We start from the raw sequence: 22,316 nt of genomic DNA on the forward strand, positions 1-22,316 counted from the left end.
AACGCCACAAGTTAGGGGTGAGCATAAAAATCCGAAAACTGGATTATCTGAAACTGGTATCCGATTTAAAAAATCTGATAATTAGAATATCTGGTCCGAATAATTCAGACCGGATACCCAATCCGGTTTTTTATATAGATTCAGATTCGGATCCGAATCAAAATGTTTCATAAAACCAGATATTCGGATCTGATCCGATTTTTATTTTTTTAATAAAAAAATAAATTATTTATATAAATACATGATAAATTATATTTATATTAGATTTTAAAAAAAAATTGGTGACATTATGACGGTTTCTCTCCAGGACTTTCAAAGTTTCAGGTTAATATCTAATTGACTTATCATTCCTTCATTAGTATAATCAACAAATTTGATATAAGTATATAATATCAATATTAACAAGTTTACATTGACCATGCTTGCAAATTTGACATAAGTGATAATAAGAAATAATAATATACGTTTGACGAGTCTTCTAAAAACTAGATAACAACAAATTTAATATAAGTGTGCAATAAGCAATATATTTATATTGATCATGTTCGGTAATTTTAGTGATGTTTATATTAAATTAATTTATGTGTTACCATTTTTCCCAAAATAATAATATGATGACAGAAGTATAGTTTCATGCATTATTAGTTTCACAACTCGAATATGTATTATTTATCCCGTAAATCATAATTTTCTTAAAAAATAGAAGTTTTGAATGGCTCCGGATAATCCGATTTGCGGTCCGATCCGAATATCTGGATATCTAGTTAAATCAGATCCGTAATATAATTTTAGCGATCCGAAAAACAGGATATCCGGTTTGAATTTTAAAATCGGACCAAATATTCGGTTTTGCTCACCCCTACGGAACAAGTTACACAATCAAGAATCAATACTATCATCAACTATCTTTGACCAGAAAAGGAAATAAAGGGGTTGTTGATTATATGAAATGATAATTTTAGGTAAATTTACCATAATGCACTCTGAGGCAAAAGCAAAGATTCTTGGTAACACCAGGTCCAAAAACATTTCAACTATTCCTATCATGTCATTTAAACTAACGCTGTAACTTTACATTAACATTCTCCAACTCAGGATTCCCAAACATAATTCAACACAAAGCAACAGAACCGAAATTAGATGGTTTTGGTTCAGAAACTTGTTAACGTAGAGAATCTCTATGTTAAGTTTTATGAACAATTATATAAAATGTGTAAGAGAAAGTAAGACAAGAAGGAGATGAGAATAATAGAGAGAAGAAGATGAGAAATTAAGAACACAATGTGTATATTTTTCTGAATGCCTGAATGTGTTACAAGACTTGTGCCTTATACAATTTTTCCCCAGCTAACAATTTGACGGCTAACACTACACCATAAAATGCCTACTGTAACACCAAAAATATGTTGCATTAGGGGGTAAATATATTGCTCTTGCCCCACTTTTAAGCTAAGGTAACATTTTCTTAAAGATAGGTTTTTCCATGTTGCCTTAGGGTCTAAGGTAACATCTTTGGTGCCTAAGGCAACATCGTGTTTTAACTTGTTTATATGTTGCCTTAGCTTGATAATGCAACATAAAGAGAGATCAGTTGTAACCTATTTTATGTTACCTTAGAGTTTTAAAATGTTTTTAAAAAGTGGGCCCCACGATGGGACCCACTAGCTGACATGGCAAGTGTGGGGCCCACAGTGCTGAGTTGTCTTGATGACGTGGCAAATGGGCCCATAGAACCTAATGTAACACTTTGAACAGCTGTTGTAATATTATAACTAGCCTAATAAAACAATTTAGGAGGCTGTGGTAACACTTTAGCACAAACAAATTGAAATGCTTATTCTATAAACTGAAGAATCCCAATTATACAATTTCATAACTGCAAAATAAAGCATTCAACCCAAATATTAAACATCCAAATATACAACCAAATTAAACGTTCAAACTAACTATAAACTAGTTCACATTCTTTACTTAACAACAATCAAAGATTATAAATTTAAAAAAGTACTACTAGAAGCTAATGCTTGAATTTGCTTCACTTTCTCCTCGACTCCACCATCCGGGCCTTTCCTTTTTAAAACATGTGAATCTTTCTTTTGTAAGTCTTCTTTGTTCCCTGAAATATTAACCAAGTGAGTTAAAAAAAAATTATATGGTCATTAAGAAAAAGAATTGATAAATAAAGAAAGCAGGTGTTAATAAGGTAATTTACCGACACTTAAAAACTTACCAATCACACTCCATTGCATATCCTCTCCTTAATAGTACTTCAGGGGCAATGTAGTCTGGTGTTCCTTAAGAGAGGATCACTGTAAAAGTAAGATGTCACACTCTTCGCTACCCTCTTAAACTCTACCAGAAAGGTTTCCTGACTAACAATTGGCTCACCATTGGATCAAGTACATTACTTATAACCTGCAGCAGGAAAGTCACCAAAAAAGAAGAAACACATGAATCGGTAAACTATAATTTAATTGCTGATTCTGCCTTCGGGAATCTTGTGCTTGTATATCTGTGCAGTTTTTCTCTGGGACTTGCATATATAAGAAAGTCTCTTTAGAGGTACAATTAGTACTGCGGAAGTCCATCCGAATAGTTTACGGAAATCAAGATTGAACACATATTTAAGTAAGTTAGTGTATATACATAAGGGCATATACTTACCCAAGAGTCTGAAGCAGGATGCATCCCTTGTTCAACTTTAAGTTTCTCAAACACCTTTACAATATGTTCATGCACTGATAGTTCAGGAGAAGCTATCTCAGAAAAAATGCAAATCATCTCCGGTTCATAACAAGGGTTCTTAACAAACTCTAGCAAATCCTCTCCATCTATCCGTAATATTACAATTGGATCACGCTTCAAACCAGTAGCCATGCCTAGAAAAATATCTGATAAGACTTCTTTAAACACAGGTTTGCTTACGTTTTCTTCATTTCCATGAGTGAATTCCTTTAGAACCTGAAATATATAAACATGTGAATACAAACAGACTTGAACAAAAATTTCGATACTGTGACAAAAATTTGGAGTGTTGATGACAAAAATCAAACTACTATCTGAACTTACTGTCTGACTATTTTAAGTGTAACAGGATGCACTGATGTAACTATTTTAAGTGGACTAATTGATATCATTTTTATATAGTTACCTGAAGGCCATCTGAGGTTTTGCCCCAGTAAATGCATCTGAATCCTCCCTTTCCATGTTTGTGCTCCTGACTGAAGCCATTTGTTGCCACATTCATAGATCCACAAGGAAAGCACATCAATAAATCACAACCAGTAATTTTGCCTTCTTTTTTTCAAGTTAAGTAATTGTAATCGGGTGCAGGCTAACAAGATAAGTTTTTACTTTTGAACTTAACTTTAATCAAAGAACTAGCTGGAGTAGCTAATGTCAAATCATTAAATCACAAGGAGTAACCCATATAGTACAAAGAACTAAAATAGATAAAGCTATATTATCTAAAAACATGACAAGCCTAAAATAATGTAGTACATCACAGCAATCGAATATAATCAAAGTGTGTATGGTTATATACCTTCTTCTCCTTAACGGGTGCTTTAGCTTCGGCAGCACCACCACCGGAAGCCTGAGCAGTAACGGCAACAGCACCACTGCCACCACCAGCTCCGACATTCATAACTAAATCATCAATGCTTCTGTTCTCCGCAAGCTTGGAGAACAAACTTGGCCAGTAAGACTCCACATTAACATTAGCAGCCTTCAATATTGTCGATATCTTCTCCGACTACACAATTAAATCTACCAATCAGCCCCTCAAAATAAAAACAAAATCAACCTCTCTCTCAATCTCTATATCTATCTCTCTTTCTCTCTCAATCTCTCTATTTCTCTCTTTATCTCTCTCACACACAGTCATCTAATTATTCTGAAAAAACACACGCACACACCAGAAGCGACTAATTAATATATAGATACAAATAGAAAGAGAGAGATATGAATATGTGCTTACAGTGACGGGGATGCCGTCGTCGGAGAGTATCAGGCAAGCGTAAGTGCAACCGAGTTCACCGATAGACATTGTTAACTACTAAATCAATAATCAAACACATTATCGTAAAAAATTAAATCGAAGAAACACTGTAAATTAATGAATCAAAAAATAAAAATATAAAATTGATTACCTCTTGAAGGATTTGAAGACAAAGTTATGTGATTAGCTCTCTTGGCTGCTGCTGCTATACAAATATTAGGGTTTGTGGAACGCTCGTGTTTATTCAGTTTATATGGCCACACCTATTGTGTTTTGGGCTCTCTTTTCTGCTCTTTAATCTCGGACAAGGCCCAAAACTACAGGCCCATGAGTTTCTTTTTTTTTGTTTTGAAAATAGGCGGCCTTTAACCCAAAAAATTGGGGGCTAGGTTTGAATATTTTCATAAATTTTACCTCCTTATCAAATTTCTAAGATTCCATAAATCTATTTTCAAATATTTAAATATTATTTTTATTATTTTTTATTTTTTATATAAATATGTATATTTTAATATTTTAATATTTTTATTTTTAAACTTATATAACAGTGCTCATATCAAGAGGACGACAATTTATATGTTTTATTATTTTCAAAATTTTATTTTAAAATATTTATTTTAACTTCTTTTGCTAATTAATTCCTCTTTAAATTTTTTAAGTTTTAATATGTACGAAATTCGCATATCGTCACAGATTTTATTCATTCTATTTATATGTCACCCAAATTCTTGAAAATGAATTTAAATTAATAATTAATAACTAATGTAACACCACAGTTTTGGCTAAGGTAACATAAAAATACAATGTTAAAGTAGCTCATAAATACCCTATCTAAGGTAACATATTAGGTAACATTCTTTAGGGAGGGGGTTGCGATAGGCCATCTATGGCTTAGTGTAAGCATCTAACTAATAGGGAGGGAACTATTAAAAATTTTGTTTAACTAACTTTCCGGTCAAAGCTAAAACAATCTGATCTTATGGTTTGAAACTAAGTAAAGTAAATGTTATAGCTTAGACTATAACAAATCTTCCCCGTTCCAAAGAAGACTTGACCTCAAGTCTGCATATAGGCTTGTACTAGAGCTGAAAACTTTTGATATATCAATTCAGCTTTCTCCCAAGAATCATCACTGGGTGTACAATTCTTCCACCTAATCAAATATTGTACTTCCACAACATTATTAACCTTGGCCATCATGTGGTTCAAGATTAGTTCTGGTTCAAAATTTTTACTGTTAGAAACATTCTGGAACCAGTCTGGAAGAGTAGAAGTGACAGGGGGAGTGCCATGAAATGCCTTCAATTGAGATACATGTACCACATTATGAATTCTAGCAGAATCTGGAAGTTTAAGCTTGTAGGCAACCGAGCCAACTCTTCCTTCAATTTGAAATGCACCACAATATTTAAGAGATAACTTTTAATTTCTTTTCTGCTGCAGAGTGCCTTGTTTATAAGGCTGAGTTCTCAACCAAACCCAATCCCGTGTAGAGAAAGATCTCTCAGATCTGTGTTTATCAGCTTGCACTTTCATTCTGTTCTGCGTATTAGCCAAATGAGCCTTAAGGGTGGTGATCATTTGTTCTCTTCTGACAAAACTCATGTCTATCTCAGCATTAACGGATTTCCCAGGTAAATAAGGTAAGTGTAAAGGAGGTGGTTGATTATAAACAACCTCATAAGGAATGAGATCGATAGCAGAGTGATAATGAGTATTATACCACCATTCTGCTAATGGTAACCAATGAACCCAATCCTTCTCATTTTCTCCACACATACATCTAAGGTAAACCTCCAAACATCTGTTTACCACCTCTATTTGACCATCTATAGCAGGGTGGTAAGTAGAAGACATCTTAAACTGTGTTCCATGTAGAGAGAAAAAAGATTGCCAAAAATTGCTAAGGAACACAGTATCCTGTCAGTGACATTTGTGTGAGGCCAGCCATGTAACTTCAAAACATTATCCAAATAAGCTTGTGCAACAGTCATTGCAGTAAAAGGATGGTTCAGAGGGATAAAATGACCATATTTACTCCATCTGTCAACTACAACTAGAATGACTGATTTACCTTGTGAAACCGGTAGCCCTGTGATTAAATCCATGCTGATATCAGTCCAAACTTCTGTAGGAATTGGAAGAGGATGCAATAACCCTGGATAGGCAGTTGTATCAGATTTAACAGCCTGACAGATGTTACAATTCCTGATCATACTAGATATATCCATGTTTAAGCCTTTCCAAGTGAAAATGCTTTTAATCCTCTTAAGAGTCATGTCCCTTCCTGAGTGTCCCCCCTCAGGAGTACTGTGATGCCAACCAAAAAATTTTACCTTAAGATCTTCATCAAGTCCCACCAAAATTTTATTATGTTTCTTAATCAATCCATTATGGATACTAAAATGAGGTATTAATATTCCCTGTTGCAGTTGATCAGCAATCTCCCTCAAATTAGCATCATTTTGATAACTCAATTTAATCAACTCTTCTAGATTAGAAGATACTACAGTAATGGCCAAATAAAGCACTTCTGAACCCTGCACCCTGGATAAAGCATCAGCAATACTATTTTCAGCCCCTTTTTTATATTGTATCTTATAATCAAATCCTAATAGCTTTGATATCCAAAACTGCTGAAATGGTGTTTATATTTTCTGTTCTAGTAACCATTTCAATGATTTTTTTTCAGTCTTAATAATGAAATGAGAACCAATCACATACTGTTCCCATTTTTGCACAACAAAAACTATAGCCAGCAATTCTTTCTCATATACAGATAAAAAAATCCATTTTGTGCCTAAGGTTTTACTGATGAAGGCCAATGGATGACCCTCCTGCATTAGTACAACACCAATACCAGTATTTGAAGCATCAGTTTCAACAATAAATGTTTTAGTAAAATCAGGTAATGCTAAAACTGGTACTGAAATCATAGCTTCCTTAATTTTCTCAAAAGCTATTTGAGCAGTTTCATCCCACGAGAAAGCACCTTTTCTCAAGAAATTAGTCAAAGGCCTACAGAGTAGAGCATAATGCTTCACAAATTTCCTATAGTACCCTGATAATCCTAAAAAAGCCTTAGCTGCTTAATATTCCTTGGAGTAGGCCATTCAGCCACTGCTTTGATTTTAATAGGATCAGTAGATATACCTTCTGCTGAAATAAAGTGACAAAGGTATTCAATTTTAGATACAGCAAATGAACATTTAGACTCCTTGGCATACATCTGATTTTCATACATTAACTGAAAAACTTCTCTCAAATGCATCCAATGATCCTCCAGGTTTTTGCTGTAAACTAAGATATCATCAAAAAATACCAACACTGATTTTCTGAGTAATGGTTTGAAAACAGTATTCATCCACCTCTGAAAGGATGCAGGAGCATTAGTTAAACCAAATGGCATAACTAAAAACCCATAGTGACCTGCATGTGTCTTAAAAGCAGTCTTAAAAACATCTTCTGGATTCAACCTCATTTGATGATACCCTTACCTGAGATCCAACTTACTATATACTGTAGAACCAGCTAACTCATCCATTAATTCCTCTATTATAGGGATTGGAAATTTGTCCTTTATTGTTCTCTTATTCAATTCCCTATAACCAATACAAAGTCTCCAAGTTCCATCTTTTTTCCCTACTAGCACTACAGGAGATACAAATGGGCTAGCACTATCTTGAATGATCCCTCTATCAAGTAGTTTTTGTACCAACTGTTCAATCACATCCTTCTGTTTCAAGGGATACCTATATGGCCTAATATTTACTGGTGCACAACCAGGGAGTAAAGGTATCTGATGATCCAGAATTCCTCTGCTGGGAGGTAAGTCCAATGGTTCTTCAAAAACTGCTTGAAATTCAGATTTCAATTTCTGTAATTCCGGATGTTCAGTGTCATTGTTTGAACACTTTAATGTCATGTCAATCTCAGTAGAAGTGTGACATAGTTGTATAAAACATAGTTGAGCAGCATTATTCAGCATTTTAGCAGATGGTTGTTTTTCAATTACCTTCAATTTTCTCGGCTGAATTCCTTTTAAAACTACTGGTTCATTGTCAACCAAAAAGTCCATTTTCAATTGTTGAAAGTCCCAATATACTGGACCCAAAGTGCTTAACCATTGAATCCCTAATACCATGTCACAACTACCCAAAGGAATTAGCATTGCTTCTGCTACAAATTCCTTATTACTCATTACCCAAGTAAAATTCTCACAGATTTGTTTACAAGTGATATGGTTGCCATCTGCTACTGTGATTGCTTGAGAAGAAATTTGTTTTGTAGAAATGTTCAATTTCTTGGCCATCTCCTGATCCAAGAAATTGAGTGTACTTCCAGAATCAATTAAAATATGTAATATTTTTCATGTACAGTACCCTTAACCCTCATAGTCTAAAAATTTTGGTTACCAACCAAAGCACTTACTGAAATACATGGTTCCACCACCTCGTCAACACCCACTTCCTTATCCTCTATAATACTCTCCCCTGGAACTTCAATAGTAAATAACTGAGGTTCCTTGAATTTACATTTATGTCCCCTTTCATACCTCTGATCACAAAAATAACACAACCCCTTAGCAATTTTTTCAGCTCTAACATCTGCAGGAATATATCTTATATTTCTACCTTGGTTTTATAAGGATTGTGACTTAGTTTGAACTACAGGAGTTGGTAATAAGGGTGGTTTAGTATTAGCCAACAAAGGGGTAATTCCATTGCCCTTAGGAGTAAACTGAGGTTTTGTGACTTTGTTAATCATCAAAGATTCCTCTTGCAACCTAGCATACTCTATAGCATCACTGAATGAAGTGGGTTTAAAAGCTTTCACAAAAGGTTTTACTGCAGATTTTAACCCTCCAATGAAACTATCCAGGATATAACCTTCAGGCAACACATGATTACTCTGAAGCATAACAGATCTCAAATTCTCAAAATCATCAATGTATGTCTCAAGGCTATCTGTTTGTTGCAACTTATTAAATTGTTCTACAATATTAAACCCAGACTCATCCCTAAATCTACTAGTCACATCAACAATGAATTTATCCCAATTCACAGATTTCCTAGCAGACAAATAACTAGTAACCCAACCTTCCGCTTTATCAGTCATATGTAAAGAAGCTATATCTACCTTTTGATCATCATAAATTTTACACAACTCAAAGTACTTACTGCATGTCTTGATCCAAGTTCTTGAATTAGACCCATTGAACTTAGTAAATTCAAGCTTAGGCATAAAAGGTAAGTTCCGAACAGAAGAATTACCTGATTCAAGATTAAATCCACCAGATCCTTGGCCATGATCTAATCTTACTGGAGTATCTTTTTGTTTCTGCAGATCATTGATAGCTTGCACCAATTTTCTTAAAGCTTCTTCTACGTTCTTGTTCATTGCTTCTTGACGTTTAGAAAATGAATCCAACCTTTGATCCACAAATTTAATCTGTTCATCCATTGCAGTAGCCGTTTTTCTGGTTTTATATGCCAGACTTTCTCTTAAGACTTTTATCAAACACCTCATCTGTACTACTTAATTCGTGTGTTCTTCCTCGCAGGCCAACCCCAATTATACTAAGAAAGACAGCTCTGATACCATTGTTAACGTAGAGAATCTCTATGTTAAGTTTTACAAACAATTGTATAAAAAATGTGTAAGAGAAAGTAAGACAAGAAGGAGATGAGAATAATATAGAGAATAAGATGAGAAATTAAGAACACAATGTGTATATTTTTCTGAATGCCTGAATCTGTTACAAGACTTGTGCCTTATACTAAGCATCTAACTAACAGGGAGGGAACTATTGAATTTCCTGCCAAAGCTAAAAAAATCTGATCTTATGGTTTGAAACTAAGTAAAGTAAATGTTATAGCTTAGACTATAACAAAACTATAATGCAACTGGTGTAATTACGATAGTTCGGAACCATACCGACCAAAACCAAGATAAAGGAGAGTAGTCCAAATAAACTTCCATCATTTCGAAAGAACACTGCTTTGTACAGTTTGTTTTGCATCCAAGAATGAGTAGATCTTATGAATAAGTTCATCTGGCAATCCTCTAATTCTGTGTTCACATTCATATTCAGGTATTATTCTCCTTCCTTTCTTATTGGCCCAAGATTCGATTTAGGGGTAGTTTGGTTCACTAATGTTGAAATCGAGAATCAGGTTAAGTAGGTATGGATTTGGAATTTGATTCCTGATATGGTTTAGAAATAGAATGGGAATGATACCTTTACATAGTATTTGTTTGATAAACTCATAATTAAGAATCAAAAGATACTTTTATTATTTTCTTAATAACTAAAAACTAAATAAATACACAATCACATAATTTTAATCATAAATATTAAAATTTGAGATAATAAATATTTTTACCTAATATCTAAAAATGAATTTTACACTCACATTTTTCTATTCATTAATATTGAAATTTGAGCAAATAATTTTTTTAATCTAATTTCTTAAAAAATAAAATATACACAAGCACATTATTTAATTCTTAAAAATTGAAAGTATGAGGTAGATTTTAATTCTCAAAAAGATATTAATATTGAGGTAGATTTGGAAATAAGTGTAAACAGAAAGAAGAAACCATCTTGAAAAACATTTCATACTACCTTTACATTGATCCTCATGACCATAAACATACATAAATCACATGGAATAATCGAAAACATAAGGCAGCTGCCAGGGTACTTTTTTCTTGGAATAACCTTAATTTTTAGGAAAAGTTTAAAAGCGTGGCCCAATGCAAACAAAATTTGACAACAGGTAATTTACAGGGAAAAAATTCATACCTGATTTTTGGAGGCAGCACGTAAAAAAGAGAGACGGCAGAGTAAGAAAGAAACGTGCAGTAAAGAAACATGTACCAGTATAAATGATACCTAAGCTTCTAAACACAGCCCAATACAAGCTCAGTAACAACTAAACACATCCAAAGAAAACTACAGCCAACCAATATAACTGTTTACAGTTTTGAGACAGAAATGAGGAAGAAGAAGAAGTAACATTGTATTGACTTAAAGTTAGTTACAGCAATGATAGATGAAATGCTTATATACTAGACTAAGTTCCTAATTCTGTTACAAATTATAGTCAACATTTCTTGTTGAGACTTTGACTGTTTTGCTTAGTGACAGTAGATGACGTAACAGCCCCCCTCAAGTTAGATGGCCGAAATAAATCACAGACATTCAACTTAGCACAGAGAGAACTAAGAGCAGTAGATCCGAGTGCTTTTGTGAAGAGATCAGCAGGATGCAGTGAAGTGTGAATGTACTGAGGTACCAGAAGACCTTTATCAAAATTTTCTCGCACTAGATGACCATCGATTTTGATATGCTTGGTTCGTTCGTGGTATACGGGATTAGAAGCAATGTGCATAACGGATTTGGAATCACGGTAAAAAGCAACAGGTAACTGAGGATAAACCTGCATATCCTTAAGAACAGCCACCAGCCAAATAACTTCACAACAAGAATCAACCATAACTCGATACTCAGTCTCAGCAGAAGATCGAGAAATGGTGTGTTGCTTCTTGCATTTCCAAGAAACCAATGAGTCACCAAGATACAATACCCTGTCAAAGAATGCCTAGTAACATGATCACCCCCCAAACTGAGTCGCAATAAGGCCGGAGATTTAAAGGACTATTAGCTGACAGAAATAGTCCTTCACCAGGAGATCAGAGTTGTTCGCGAACAAGCTCGAGCTCGGCTCGTTAAGGGCTCGGTTCGGCTCGGTTCGTTAAGGACTCAAGCTGGCTCGACTCGGTTTGACTCCATCACGGCTTGGCTCGGCTCGAAAAAAAATTAATTTTTTTTTAATTTTTTATATATTTAATTATTATGAATTTTATTCAGATTTTTTATAAATATTTTTAAATTATTGAATTATACGAATTTCAAAGTATATATTTTAGTAATTTGAAAAAAATCAGATATTTAAAATAATTTTTTTAATTTGGTATTTTAATAATTAACAATTGATTTAGTAGAGTATTTATTTCCTGATTGGTGTTTCGATGTTTTGAAATTATTTATAAATGATCCAACCGTATGGATGTCAAGATCTATATATTTAAGTGATATAATAAAAAATTTAGAAAAAATAAATATATTTGGTTTGCTATTTTAATAGTTAACTAGTAGTTTGACCAGTACTTCTATTTAGTCCCGTATTGATGTTTCGATTTTCTAAAAATATTTATGAATGACCCAACCGTACGGATGTTAATATCTATATATTTTAGTGATATGACAAAAGTTTTAGAAAAAAATAAATGTATTTGATTTGTTATTTTAACAGTCAACCGGTATTTTGACATGTACTTGTAACTAGTGTTTGGTCTCATATTAATGTTTCAGTTTTTTTAAAATATTTATGAATGATCCAACCGTACGGATGTTAATATCTATATATTTTAGTGACATGATAAAAATTTTAGATTAAAATAAATTTATTTTGTTTGTTATTGTGACAATCAACTAATTGTTTGAATAATACTTGTAACTTGTGTTTATTCTCATATTAATGTTTCAATTTTTTTTAAAAACATTTATGAATGATACAACCGTACGGATGTTAATATCTATATATTTTAGTGATTTGACAAAAGTTTAAAAAAAATGTATTTGGTTTGTTATTTTAACAGTCAACCGGTGTTTTGACATGTACTTGTAACTAGTGTTTAGTCTTATATTAATGTTTTAATTTTTTAAAAAATATTTATGAATGATCCAACCGTACGGATGTTAATATCTATATATTTTAGTGACATGATAAAAAATTTAGAAAAAAATAAATTTATTTTGTTTGTTATTTTGACAATCAACCAATTGTTTGAAACTAGTATTTATTCTCATATTAATGTTTCAAATTTTTAAAAAATATTTATGAATAATCCAACCGTACGGATATTAATATCTATATATGTTAGTGACATGATAAAAATTTAAAAAAAAAATTAATTAATTTTATTTATTATTTTGACAATCAACCAATTGTTTGAACACTACTTATAACTAGTGTTTAGTCTCATATTAATGTTTCAATTTTTTAAAAAATATTTATGAATGATCCAACCGTACGGATGTTAATATTTACATTTTCAGTGACATGATAAAAATTTTAGAAAAAAATAAATTTATTTTGTTTGTTATTTTGACAATCAACCAATTGTTTGAACACTACTTGTAATTAGTGTTTAGTCTCATATTAATGTTTCAATTTTTTTAAAAATATTTATGAATGATTCAACCGTACCGATGTTAAAATCTATATATTTTAGTGACATGACAAAATTTTTAGAAAAAAATAAATGTATTTGGTTTGTTATTTTAACATTCAACCAGTGTTTTGACCTGTACTTGTAACTAGTGTTTAGTCTCTTATTAATGTTTCAATTTTTTAAAAAATATTTATGAATGATCCAACCATACGGATGTTAATATATATATTTTTTAGTGACATGAAATTTTTTTTGGGAAAAAATAAATATATATTTGATTTGTTATTTTAAGAGTCAACCGGTCTTTTGACATGTACTTGTAACTATTGTTTAGTCTCGTATTCATGTTTTGCTTTTTTTAAAAATATTTATAGATGATCCAACCGTACGGATGTTAAGATCTATATATTTTAGTGATATGACAAAATATTTAGAAAAAATAAAAGTATTTGGTTCATTATTTTAACAGTCAATTGGTGTTTTGACTAGAATTTTTTAATTCGGCTCGGCTCGGCTCGACTCGGCTCGGCTCGTTTTGATGGAGAAAGCTCGTGTTCGGCTCGTGTTCGGCTCGGTTCGACTCGGCTCGATTTTGTTCGATAAAAGTTTGTGTTCGGCTCGTTCGTTAACGAGCTCGAGCTCGAACACGGGTTTTTGTTCGTTAAGAAAGCTCGGCTCGGCACATCAGAAAAAAAATGAAAGCTCGGCTCGGTTCGATCAAAACTCGGCCCGCTCGGTTTGTGAACAGCTCTACAGGAGACTACTTGAAAAATCGAAGCACCTTAAAGACTGCCTGGTGATGATCATCTCTAAGAGAATACATGAATTGAGACAACACATGCACAGAATAAGACAAGTCAGGGCGAGTAATGGTGAGATAGATGATTCTTCCAACAATTTGTCTATAGGTAGTAGAATCAGAAGGAGAAAGAAGAGAGGATTGATTATTAAGCAACTTATGATTCTGCTCCATAGCAGTCAAACCAGTATCTTGTACAAACCAACACTTACTTCCTTTGATTAAGATAGAATCCAGAGGTGGATCTGGCTAGTTCATCCCAAGAAAATACTTGAGAGGTCCTAGATCTTTGAGTTTGAACTGGGGATGCAGATAATATTTAACTTGATGAATCAGCTACTCTGAGGAGCCAGTAATCAAGATGTCATCCACATAGACAAGCATGACAACAAAATAACCATCTTTAGTAAGAATAAAGAGACTATTATCACTTTGAGACTGCTGAAATTGATAAGTTTTTAAAGCAGATGACAACTTAACAAACCAACATCGAGGAGCCAATGCTTAAGACTATACAGAGATGTCTTGAGTCTACAAACATAATATACACGATTTCGAGGACAATTAGGGGACAGAAAAGAGTAACCAGGTGGAAGCTTCATGAAGACTGTCTCAAGAAGATCTTCATTCAAAAAAGCATTATTAACATCCATTTGTGAGACATTCCACTTGTTATAAGCAGCCATGGCTAAAACCAACCTCAAGGTTATCATCTTGGCAACAAGAGCATAAGTGTCAAAATAATCAACACCACATGTTTGGGTAAAGCCTTTAGCAACGAGACAGGATTTAAATCATTCTACGGAAGCATCAGGAAAATATTTAACTTTGAACAACCATTTATCATCAACTATATACTGATTTGGGGGTTTAAGAACCAAGTCCCAAGTGTTATTCTCCTCAGGAGCTGTAATTTCTGATTTCATAGCTTGAAACCAATGGGGTGAAGTAGCTGCTTGATTAAAAGTATAGATTGTAGTGATTTAGAAGATGTGTTGATGTGAGGACAAAATTACCCCAAAAAGAGTTAGGAGGATTGGACTAGAATTTTAAGGCTCTGGCAATGTTTAACAAATGTTGGTATTTTCTCTCAGCTTTGCCATTTTCCTGAGGTGTAAAGGGACAAGAGGTGTGGTGAATAATTCCAAGAGATTTAAAATGATTTTGAATGTCATTATTAGTGAACTCTGTCCCATTATCAGATCAAACAACTTTTACTGAGGTATGGAAGTGATTTGAACAAAAGACAATAAATTCTTGATCAAAGAAGGAACCTTACTTTTGTGATAAAAAAGAAAGATCCATGTAGCTTTAGAACAATCATCAACAATTGTTAGAAAATAAATATAATTGTTATGAGTTAGTTGTCTATATAGCCCCCAAACGTCAAGGTGAATCAAATCAAAGATAGCCTCACTATGATGATCACTACTAGGAAAAGAGGTATCACAATCATCAAAATTGACTGAATGAGAACCAACATGAGAAATTTTATTGATAATAAATATGGATGGATGACCCATTCTACAATGCCAAAACAACACATTACTGTTCGATTGAACAGTATTACAAGTAAAACTACCGGAAGGACTAGAAATAGAGTTACTGGTGAGACTCATAACAGGAGATGACTGATGGTGAGCTAAACTTGAGATATGGAGTTTATGAAGCCCATCCTGCAGTTTACCAATCTCTTTCACCTTCTTCAATGTAAGGTCCTGCAAAATACAAGCAGTGGAGGAAAACACAAGTGTAGAAGCAGTCTTGAGAGTCAGTTTACAAATAGCAATGAGATTGCAGGTAAACTCAAGTACATATAATATTTCATAGAGAACAATATCATTGGTCAAATGAACAATGCCAGTGTGAGTAATTCTTGCAGTTTTACCATCAGGTAAGTACAAGTCAGCATTTAATTCTTGTACATGAGATATAAGAGATATATGACAAGTTATATGGTTAGTGGCTTCAAAATCCAATTTCCAGGTATCATAGGTAGACTTGTCATTAGATAAGACCGAATGCACAAGAATTAAATGCTGAGAAACAATCATTACCAGTCATTTGAGAGGTAGCATGAGACACATTCCAGAGATAGTTTTGGCGTATCCAGAATCATCTTTGGCAATTGTTGACATTGTGCATCAATAAATGCCATACTAGAAGAAGTTACAGAATCTCTCTGAAACTCTAAAGCAGAGATGATGGAAGCATTGGACACTTGAGCTACAAATTTGACATTAGAAGTAGAGACTCGCTTAGGCTTTGGCTTTGGCTTGCCATACAGCCTATGCCACTCAGGAAATCTATGAAGGAAAAAACACTTGTCACGCAAATGACCAGTGTTATGACAATAGTCAAAGTAGAGAGAACCATCAGCAGGTTTCTTCCGTGGTACAGTAGGACCAGAAGGCTTGAATTTAGGCAGGTTGTACTTAACATTCATATCCATACTTTCAGCAATTGGAGTATCAGATAACTTGGAAAATTATCATGGAGATTCCTCTTGCAATAATAGAGAAAAGGCTTGACTGATAGTTGGAACAGGTTTCATCATGAGTAGTTGACCTCTTACTGTTATATATTGATCATTCAAACCATAAGGAACTGACTTAGCTTTATCGTATTCTCATATTTTTCTAATTTTTGAGCATTACCACACTTACAACCACTAGTAACACAGATGCACTTAGTTATAGAACTGAGATTATCTATTTCAGCAATGAGAGACCTGAATTTCATAAAATAAGCTGTAATAGTCAGAGATCCTTGTGACATTGAGTCTAAATCCTTTCGTAACTGAAAAATCCGAGGCATATTCGGTTGAGAGAATCGCACCACTAAATCATCCCAAATTTCTTTAGCAGTAGTAAAATAAGCAACGCCATTACGTCTCTCTGCCGACATAGAGTTTAACAACCAGGATAGAACCATATTATTATATCGAGTCCATACAGCATAATAAGGTAAATTAGAAAGTGGTTTTGGCAAAGTTCCATCTACTAAACCTAGTTTCATTTTAGCAGATAGTGCAATAGACACAGATGACTCCATTGATAGTAATTCCGATCAGTGAGAAGTTGTGTAACAAGAGAAGTAACTGGATTATCAGAATTTTGCAAGTAATATGGATGATTTGCATCAATTACCATAGTTGCAGATGATGTAGATTCGGATGTGGAGCCAATTGTTGTTACAGCGTAAGATGCCATTATTATACACCAGTATTATCATTCAGAGAGATGAAACTCAATTAAAATATAGATCGAGATTGAAATCAATATTCAGGGAGAGAAAGATCGAGATCGAGAGAGATTTCAACAGAGAACAAGTATCTGAGAAGAAATAACAACTCACAGATGTGAGACACAATAGCGGAACACAGAGAACGAGCTTATAAGGCTCTAATACCCTGTCAAAAAATATAACTGTTTATAGTTTTGAGAGAGAAATGATGAAGAACTAACATTGTACTGAACTGAAGTTTGTTACAATAATGATAGGTAAAATGCTTATATACTAGACTAAGCTCCTAATTTTGTTAAAAACTAGAGTCAACATTTCGTATCGAGACTTTGACTATTTTTCTTAGTGACTAGACGACGTAACAGTCAATTTCCAGGAAACATAAATTTTCAATTTAGAAATAGAGGACTGATTATTTCAGTTAGTCAAAATATTGCGAATAAACATAGTAAATCGGGAAATATCAGTTTTAGGATAAGAGTCATCATACAAACCAAAACGGAGAAAAGCACTACAAGAAAAAAGTCAATAGACATCGTTTTTTGACTGATGTCTATGTTATTTGTCAACCGATGTCTTTGTCGGTGATGTCTATTCTAGACATCGGTTAAACACCGATGTCTGTCAGAACTTACACATCGGTTTTAAGCTTAATTACTGATATATATAACCCTCGTAGACATCGTCTTTTTTTATTTTAGACATCAGTTCTTAGCCAATAAAAGTGATGTTTAATAGTTTTCAGACATCAGTTTTTATCTAATAAAAGTGATATAATCCTAGTATTTATACATCAATTTTTTCTTTAAAATTATGATGAATTTAAATCCAACAAGCACCAAACCAAAAAAAAGGGAAAAATGAACTAACAATACACTTATATTAACCAACATTATCAAGTATAAATTGTTCTTACAAAACCAACCAAAACCAAAGTAATAATTATTGACCAGCTCAAATATTAAGTACATTAGAAAACTAATAAGCTCAAAATCAAAATCAATGTTGAATTCTATTATCCCCAAAGGTAGATATGGAACTGAAATGATTAACATAACAAAGCTCTCCTTACAAATGGTTCGCCCATGTCCTAAAAATTCATTTGCTGTGAGATGCATATCGATATTTTCAGCATATTCATGTCATCAATATCCCGCAGAACAATCATCAGAGCTGGGTGTCAGTGATCGCACTTGTTCTTAACATACCTGTAATTTTAAATGACATACCAATAAAGGATTTTGGAGGTAGATAAGTGTGATATATGACCAATTAGAAAGACAAAGATATATAAAGGAATTGCAAGCCGAGTTACACTCATTCCAATAATGTAACTAGGCTGTAGTGGCTTTCTTGGGTCACGAAAAACATTTGTGGCGATCTGAGGTATCCAGTAGGAGTGCACAACCAGAGTAATAACTGGAAGGAATTTAGGGAACTCATACGTGCACAGAATAACTCCCAAAAGGATACCACCTGCAAAACGTAAACCATAAAGATGTGTGAGTGTGAAGTAGCACTACTTCCCTACTAAGAATAAATATCCATAACTTTTATTCCACAAAAAAGTTATACGCCATCAAATGTTTTTATCAGGAATCTTATTTTACAAGTACACAAATGCTTTTCTTTCAAATGCAGAAGAAGAGTATAGCTTAGGATTGCAACTGTTCTAGAGCAGAACTGGCAACTGTATATATCCTCTCAAAAGAATCATGATTATGTTTTCTGGTATAATAATATCTTCTGTTACTAGAATGAACCTTACATATACTGCCAAACACTACAACAGCACAACGTTGCACAAGCTCATGCAATAAAATGATCATAATCTTAGCATTGCATGTACGAATATCAGAACACGTAATCCAAGTAACAGAGATACATGTTAGATTGGGGAAGCAATTCAAAATTTAAAATTGAAAAAGGTATCTTCCTATACAGAGTGGCCCGAGATTCAGGTATAAGTGCATTCATAGTGATAAATGTTCAATGTGAATCTCAAGTTATGAATTTCAAAGGTATGCATACAGAACAGAAATTCATTACAAACAGCTAAGCAAAATTTTTACTCACAGAAATAAATATAAAAAACTGAAAGTTCACGCCTCGCTTCCACACTCTGTATGTAATTTGTAGGCCTATTTGCCTTCCATATATGGAGAAAAAATCTCAACTCACAAAAAGAGAAGACAACAAACTTGAAGAATACAGCAGTGGCAAATGCGTTATATAATTGTTCTACATACATGAAGAAGTGACGATTATGGAGAATACAAGTAGTGAGAAATAGTTTTTTAAAAATAATATAATTTGGTCAATGCCAAAGACAGAGAATAAGTTTTATTCTAATTACCAACTGTGATTCCTGCAGTCAGATGTAAAAGACAAAGGTATGCATCCATGATAGCCTGTTGTCCAATTGTGAAACTTGAAACTTTGACAGCTCCCTGACAGTAGGATGGAATATCGTTCAGCTAGTATATAACGAAACTGCAGATATCCATAAAATAATAACGGTACAAGTGTCTCAAAACAACAAAACTGCAGTAGCTGATCATTGGCACAAATTGAGAATCCTACAGAAGCAACATATAGGATCAAGATGGAACCCTTACAGATTGCGTGTTGCTATGTTTCCTTTGCTGAATTAACAGGAGAACTTGAAGGATAGAGATCTAATATATGGCAGACGGTTAAGGAAAATCAACCATTCTCAATCTATCAATACATAATGTTTGATCAAGTAATGTTAGAGAAGGATACAAAAGTGACCATCAGGTTGTAACTAAATGCTTTGTCAAAAAACATCTCATTGTTTACAGAAGTTGCATTCAATTGCATGGGCGGCAGACAATTTCCATTGTCATCCATCAAAAATCTTACTATTGCAGCTTCATCTAAACAAAGTAAAAGCACATGATAAAATGAATAACATTGTAGGCCACTACACCCAGCCGGAAATTATTTTCACACAAATTTTGAGCAATTATGCCATTAAAAAGATTTTTTTTATAAATTGCAAAATTTTTAGGATCCTAAATATAACTTACCATTGGGGCACAGTGCAATGGAAGACATAATACTTTGCATTATTTATATTATAATTTCTGAAACTGAAAAAGTAAATAACATTGAGAGTTTACGCTCCATGGAAAAGGACGTACTACTTTGCATGGACGGGACACGTGATATCCGAGCCCTTACTGTGATGTTACAATGTTTCTCTATGTCGATCACAGGTGCTACAACAAAAATGAATAAGTTAGTAATTAGTATGGACTCTAGCCAATACAGAGTTAGAAAAAAAATTACAAATAATGAAGTAGATATCACACAGAGTTTTCTGTTCCAAATCTTGACCCATTGAAACTCTTCAAAATCCTGGGATGTGAGAAGTCCAAACTGTTTCAAGGCATAGCACGTCATGTAAGTTAAAAAATTTCAAAACTCCAGTCGAACACCCCCCCAACTCAAAAAATAATTATAATAACAAAGTGTTCTTAGGATGGTCACCTCAAAAAATCAAACATGAATAATTAACTAAAAAATTAAACAACTTAAAATTAACCTCAACAATCTTAGAGAAATCTTACTTGTCAGTTCCATGATTCCGGATTTGCTCCAGTAATATATCATCTTTCTGATACACAAACATTATACACCAAATCAAAATCGAGTCCAAGTACAAAGGTCCGGTAAAAAAATAAATTTAAAATAATTAGGGTATAACAAGTAAATGAAATCCCCAATTTAAGAAATTAGGGTTTTGATTTTAAAACCCCCAATTTAAGAAATAAGGACTTTAATTTAAAAAAACTTACCAATTAAAAGCAGGAGCACAAAGATGGTGAGTAAAGAAGACCCTATTGGTGCAAAGCAGAAACCCATCGATGGTGAGTAGAACACAGCAGCGCAATGGTGATGGTGATAGTGATAGTGAGTAGCAGCAAAGTAGAGCAGAGCACGAGTAAAAGAGAAGCATATGTGAGCAGAGCATCGATGGAGGTGGTGAAGGTGATTTGTATGGAGGTAATGGTGGAGAGAGTATGGTGAGACGCGAGAGAGATGTGCGAGAGAGGGGTTTTTGCGAGAGAGAGATGTGTGAGAGAGAGGGTATGGTCAATTTTTTAGTTTTTAATTTTTTTTGTTTTTCTACTTTTTATTCGATGAGGGAGAAAAGAATAGGTATAAAGGGCGGAAATTTTGAGAATATTTCATTAAGGGGGGAAAAAAAGAAAGGAAAGCGCGCTGAACTTTTTTTGGGAACTTTAGACATCAGTTGTTAAATAATCGATGTCTTCAAACAACAAAGACATCAGAAAAACACGGGATGATGTTATTACATCTTTTAACATCAGTGGCATCAGCAACCGATGTGTAATGTGTGATGTCTATTTAACTTTTTCTTGTAGTGAAGGGAGAGTAGTCCAAATAAGCTTTTATCAGTTCGAGAGAACGTTGGATTGGACAGCTTTATCTGCATCCAAAACTGAGTAGATTTTATGAATAAGTTCATTTCTTCTCCTCCAGAGATTCCATTTTGAGATTAGTTAGATACTTTTTTGTTTCTAGTTATCTGAAACCCCAACTACCGCTCCCAACTACGGCTCCCAACTACCGCCCAACTTTCTGAGAAACCAAAAACAAACCCCCTATTTTGTCCAGCTGAACTCCCGCTCCCAACTACCGCCGATTCTTCTCATTTCCTGCCTTTTCACTCGAATCTATGTTATTTGGAGTATGTGTGTGTGTTGTTTGTTTTGATTTTTTTAGTAACTTCTAATTTAAAAACGGGAAATTCACGTAACCGTCATCATCATCTTCAACTTTTCTGCACTACTTATTACAAAATCAAGGGCACCGACAGTTCTTTATAGGGATCCAAATCAAGTTTGGAACAAAAGAGGTTATCTTCTCCCTTATACAGTTTTATTCGGAAGTAACTTTGACAATAGAAAAGTGCATCTTATTCATGTAGAGGAACCAACTTTATTTCGAGTGGTTACTTTTTGTATTTACTGACAC

At 33.6% G+C, this 22,316-nt stretch overlaps 2 protein-coding genes and 2 long non-coding RNA genes across 5 annotated transcripts; all 4 read right to left on the reverse strand.

Annotated features, from left to right (window-relative positions):
* Window positions 1–1,810: 1,810 nt before the first annotated feature.
* LOC141669568 (large ribosomal subunit protein P1-like) lies at window positions 1,811–4,372 on the reverse strand. 2 transcript variants are annotated; one of them, XM_074476108.1, is made up of 7 exons: window positions 4,152–4,372; window positions 3,980–4,057; window positions 3,545–3,754; window positions 3,152–3,221; window positions 2,665–2,961; window positions 2,231–2,415; window positions 1,811–2,116 (listed from the first exon to the last, which is right to left on the reverse strand). In XM_074476108.1, exons 2-5 carry the CDS (start codon window positions 4,046–4,048, stop codon window positions 2,933–2,935), a joined length of 378 nt encoding a protein of 125 aa, XP_074332209.1. In that variant the 5' UTR covers window positions 4,049–4,057; window positions 4,152–4,372; the 3' UTR covers window positions 1,811–2,116; window positions 2,231–2,415; window positions 2,665–2,932. The 2 variants fall into 2 exon arrangements, with proteins under 2 accessions (XP_074332209.1, XP_074332208.1); XM_074476107.1 differs by having other exon boundaries at window positions 3,980–4,054; window positions 4,152–4,362.
* Window positions 4,373–7,493: 3,121 nt separating this feature from the next.
* LOC141709470 (uncharacterized) lies at window positions 7,494–9,529 on the reverse strand. The gene is made up of 3 exons (XM_074513012.1): window positions 8,672–9,529; window positions 8,432–8,557; window positions 7,494–8,315 (listed from the first exon to the last, which is right to left on the reverse strand). The coding sequence occupies exons 1-3, from the start codon at window positions 9,527–9,529 to the stop codon at window positions 7,494–7,496; spliced, it is 1,806 nt and encodes a 601-aa protein (XP_074369113.1).
* Window positions 9,530–15,464: 5,935 nt separating this feature from the next.
* On the reverse strand, window positions 15,465–17,510 carry LOC141669594 (uncharacterized). Its single transcript, XR_012553868.1, has 2 exons — window positions 16,100–17,510; window positions 15,465–15,760 (listed from the first exon to the last, which is right to left on the reverse strand). It is a non-coding gene; the product is annotated as an uncharacterized LOC141669594 (long non-coding RNA).
* A 1,955-nt stretch (window positions 17,511–19,465) lies between these two features.
* On the reverse strand, window positions 19,466–20,076 carry LOC141721550 (uncharacterized). Its single transcript, XR_012574783.1, has 4 exons — window positions 20,055–20,076; window positions 19,907–19,966; window positions 19,645–19,738; window positions 19,466–19,529 (listed from the first exon to the last, which is right to left on the reverse strand). It is a non-coding gene; the product is annotated as an uncharacterized LOC141721550 (long non-coding RNA).
* Window positions 20,077–22,316: the final 2,240 nt, after the last annotated feature.

Source organism: Apium graveolens, chromosome 1 (assembly GCF_009905375.1).
Source record: "Apium graveolens cultivar Ventura chromosome 1, ASM990537v1, whole genome shotgun sequence".
Classification (NCBI taxonomy): Eukaryota; Viridiplantae; Streptophyta; class Magnoliopsida; order Apiales; family Apiaceae; genus Apium; species Apium graveolens.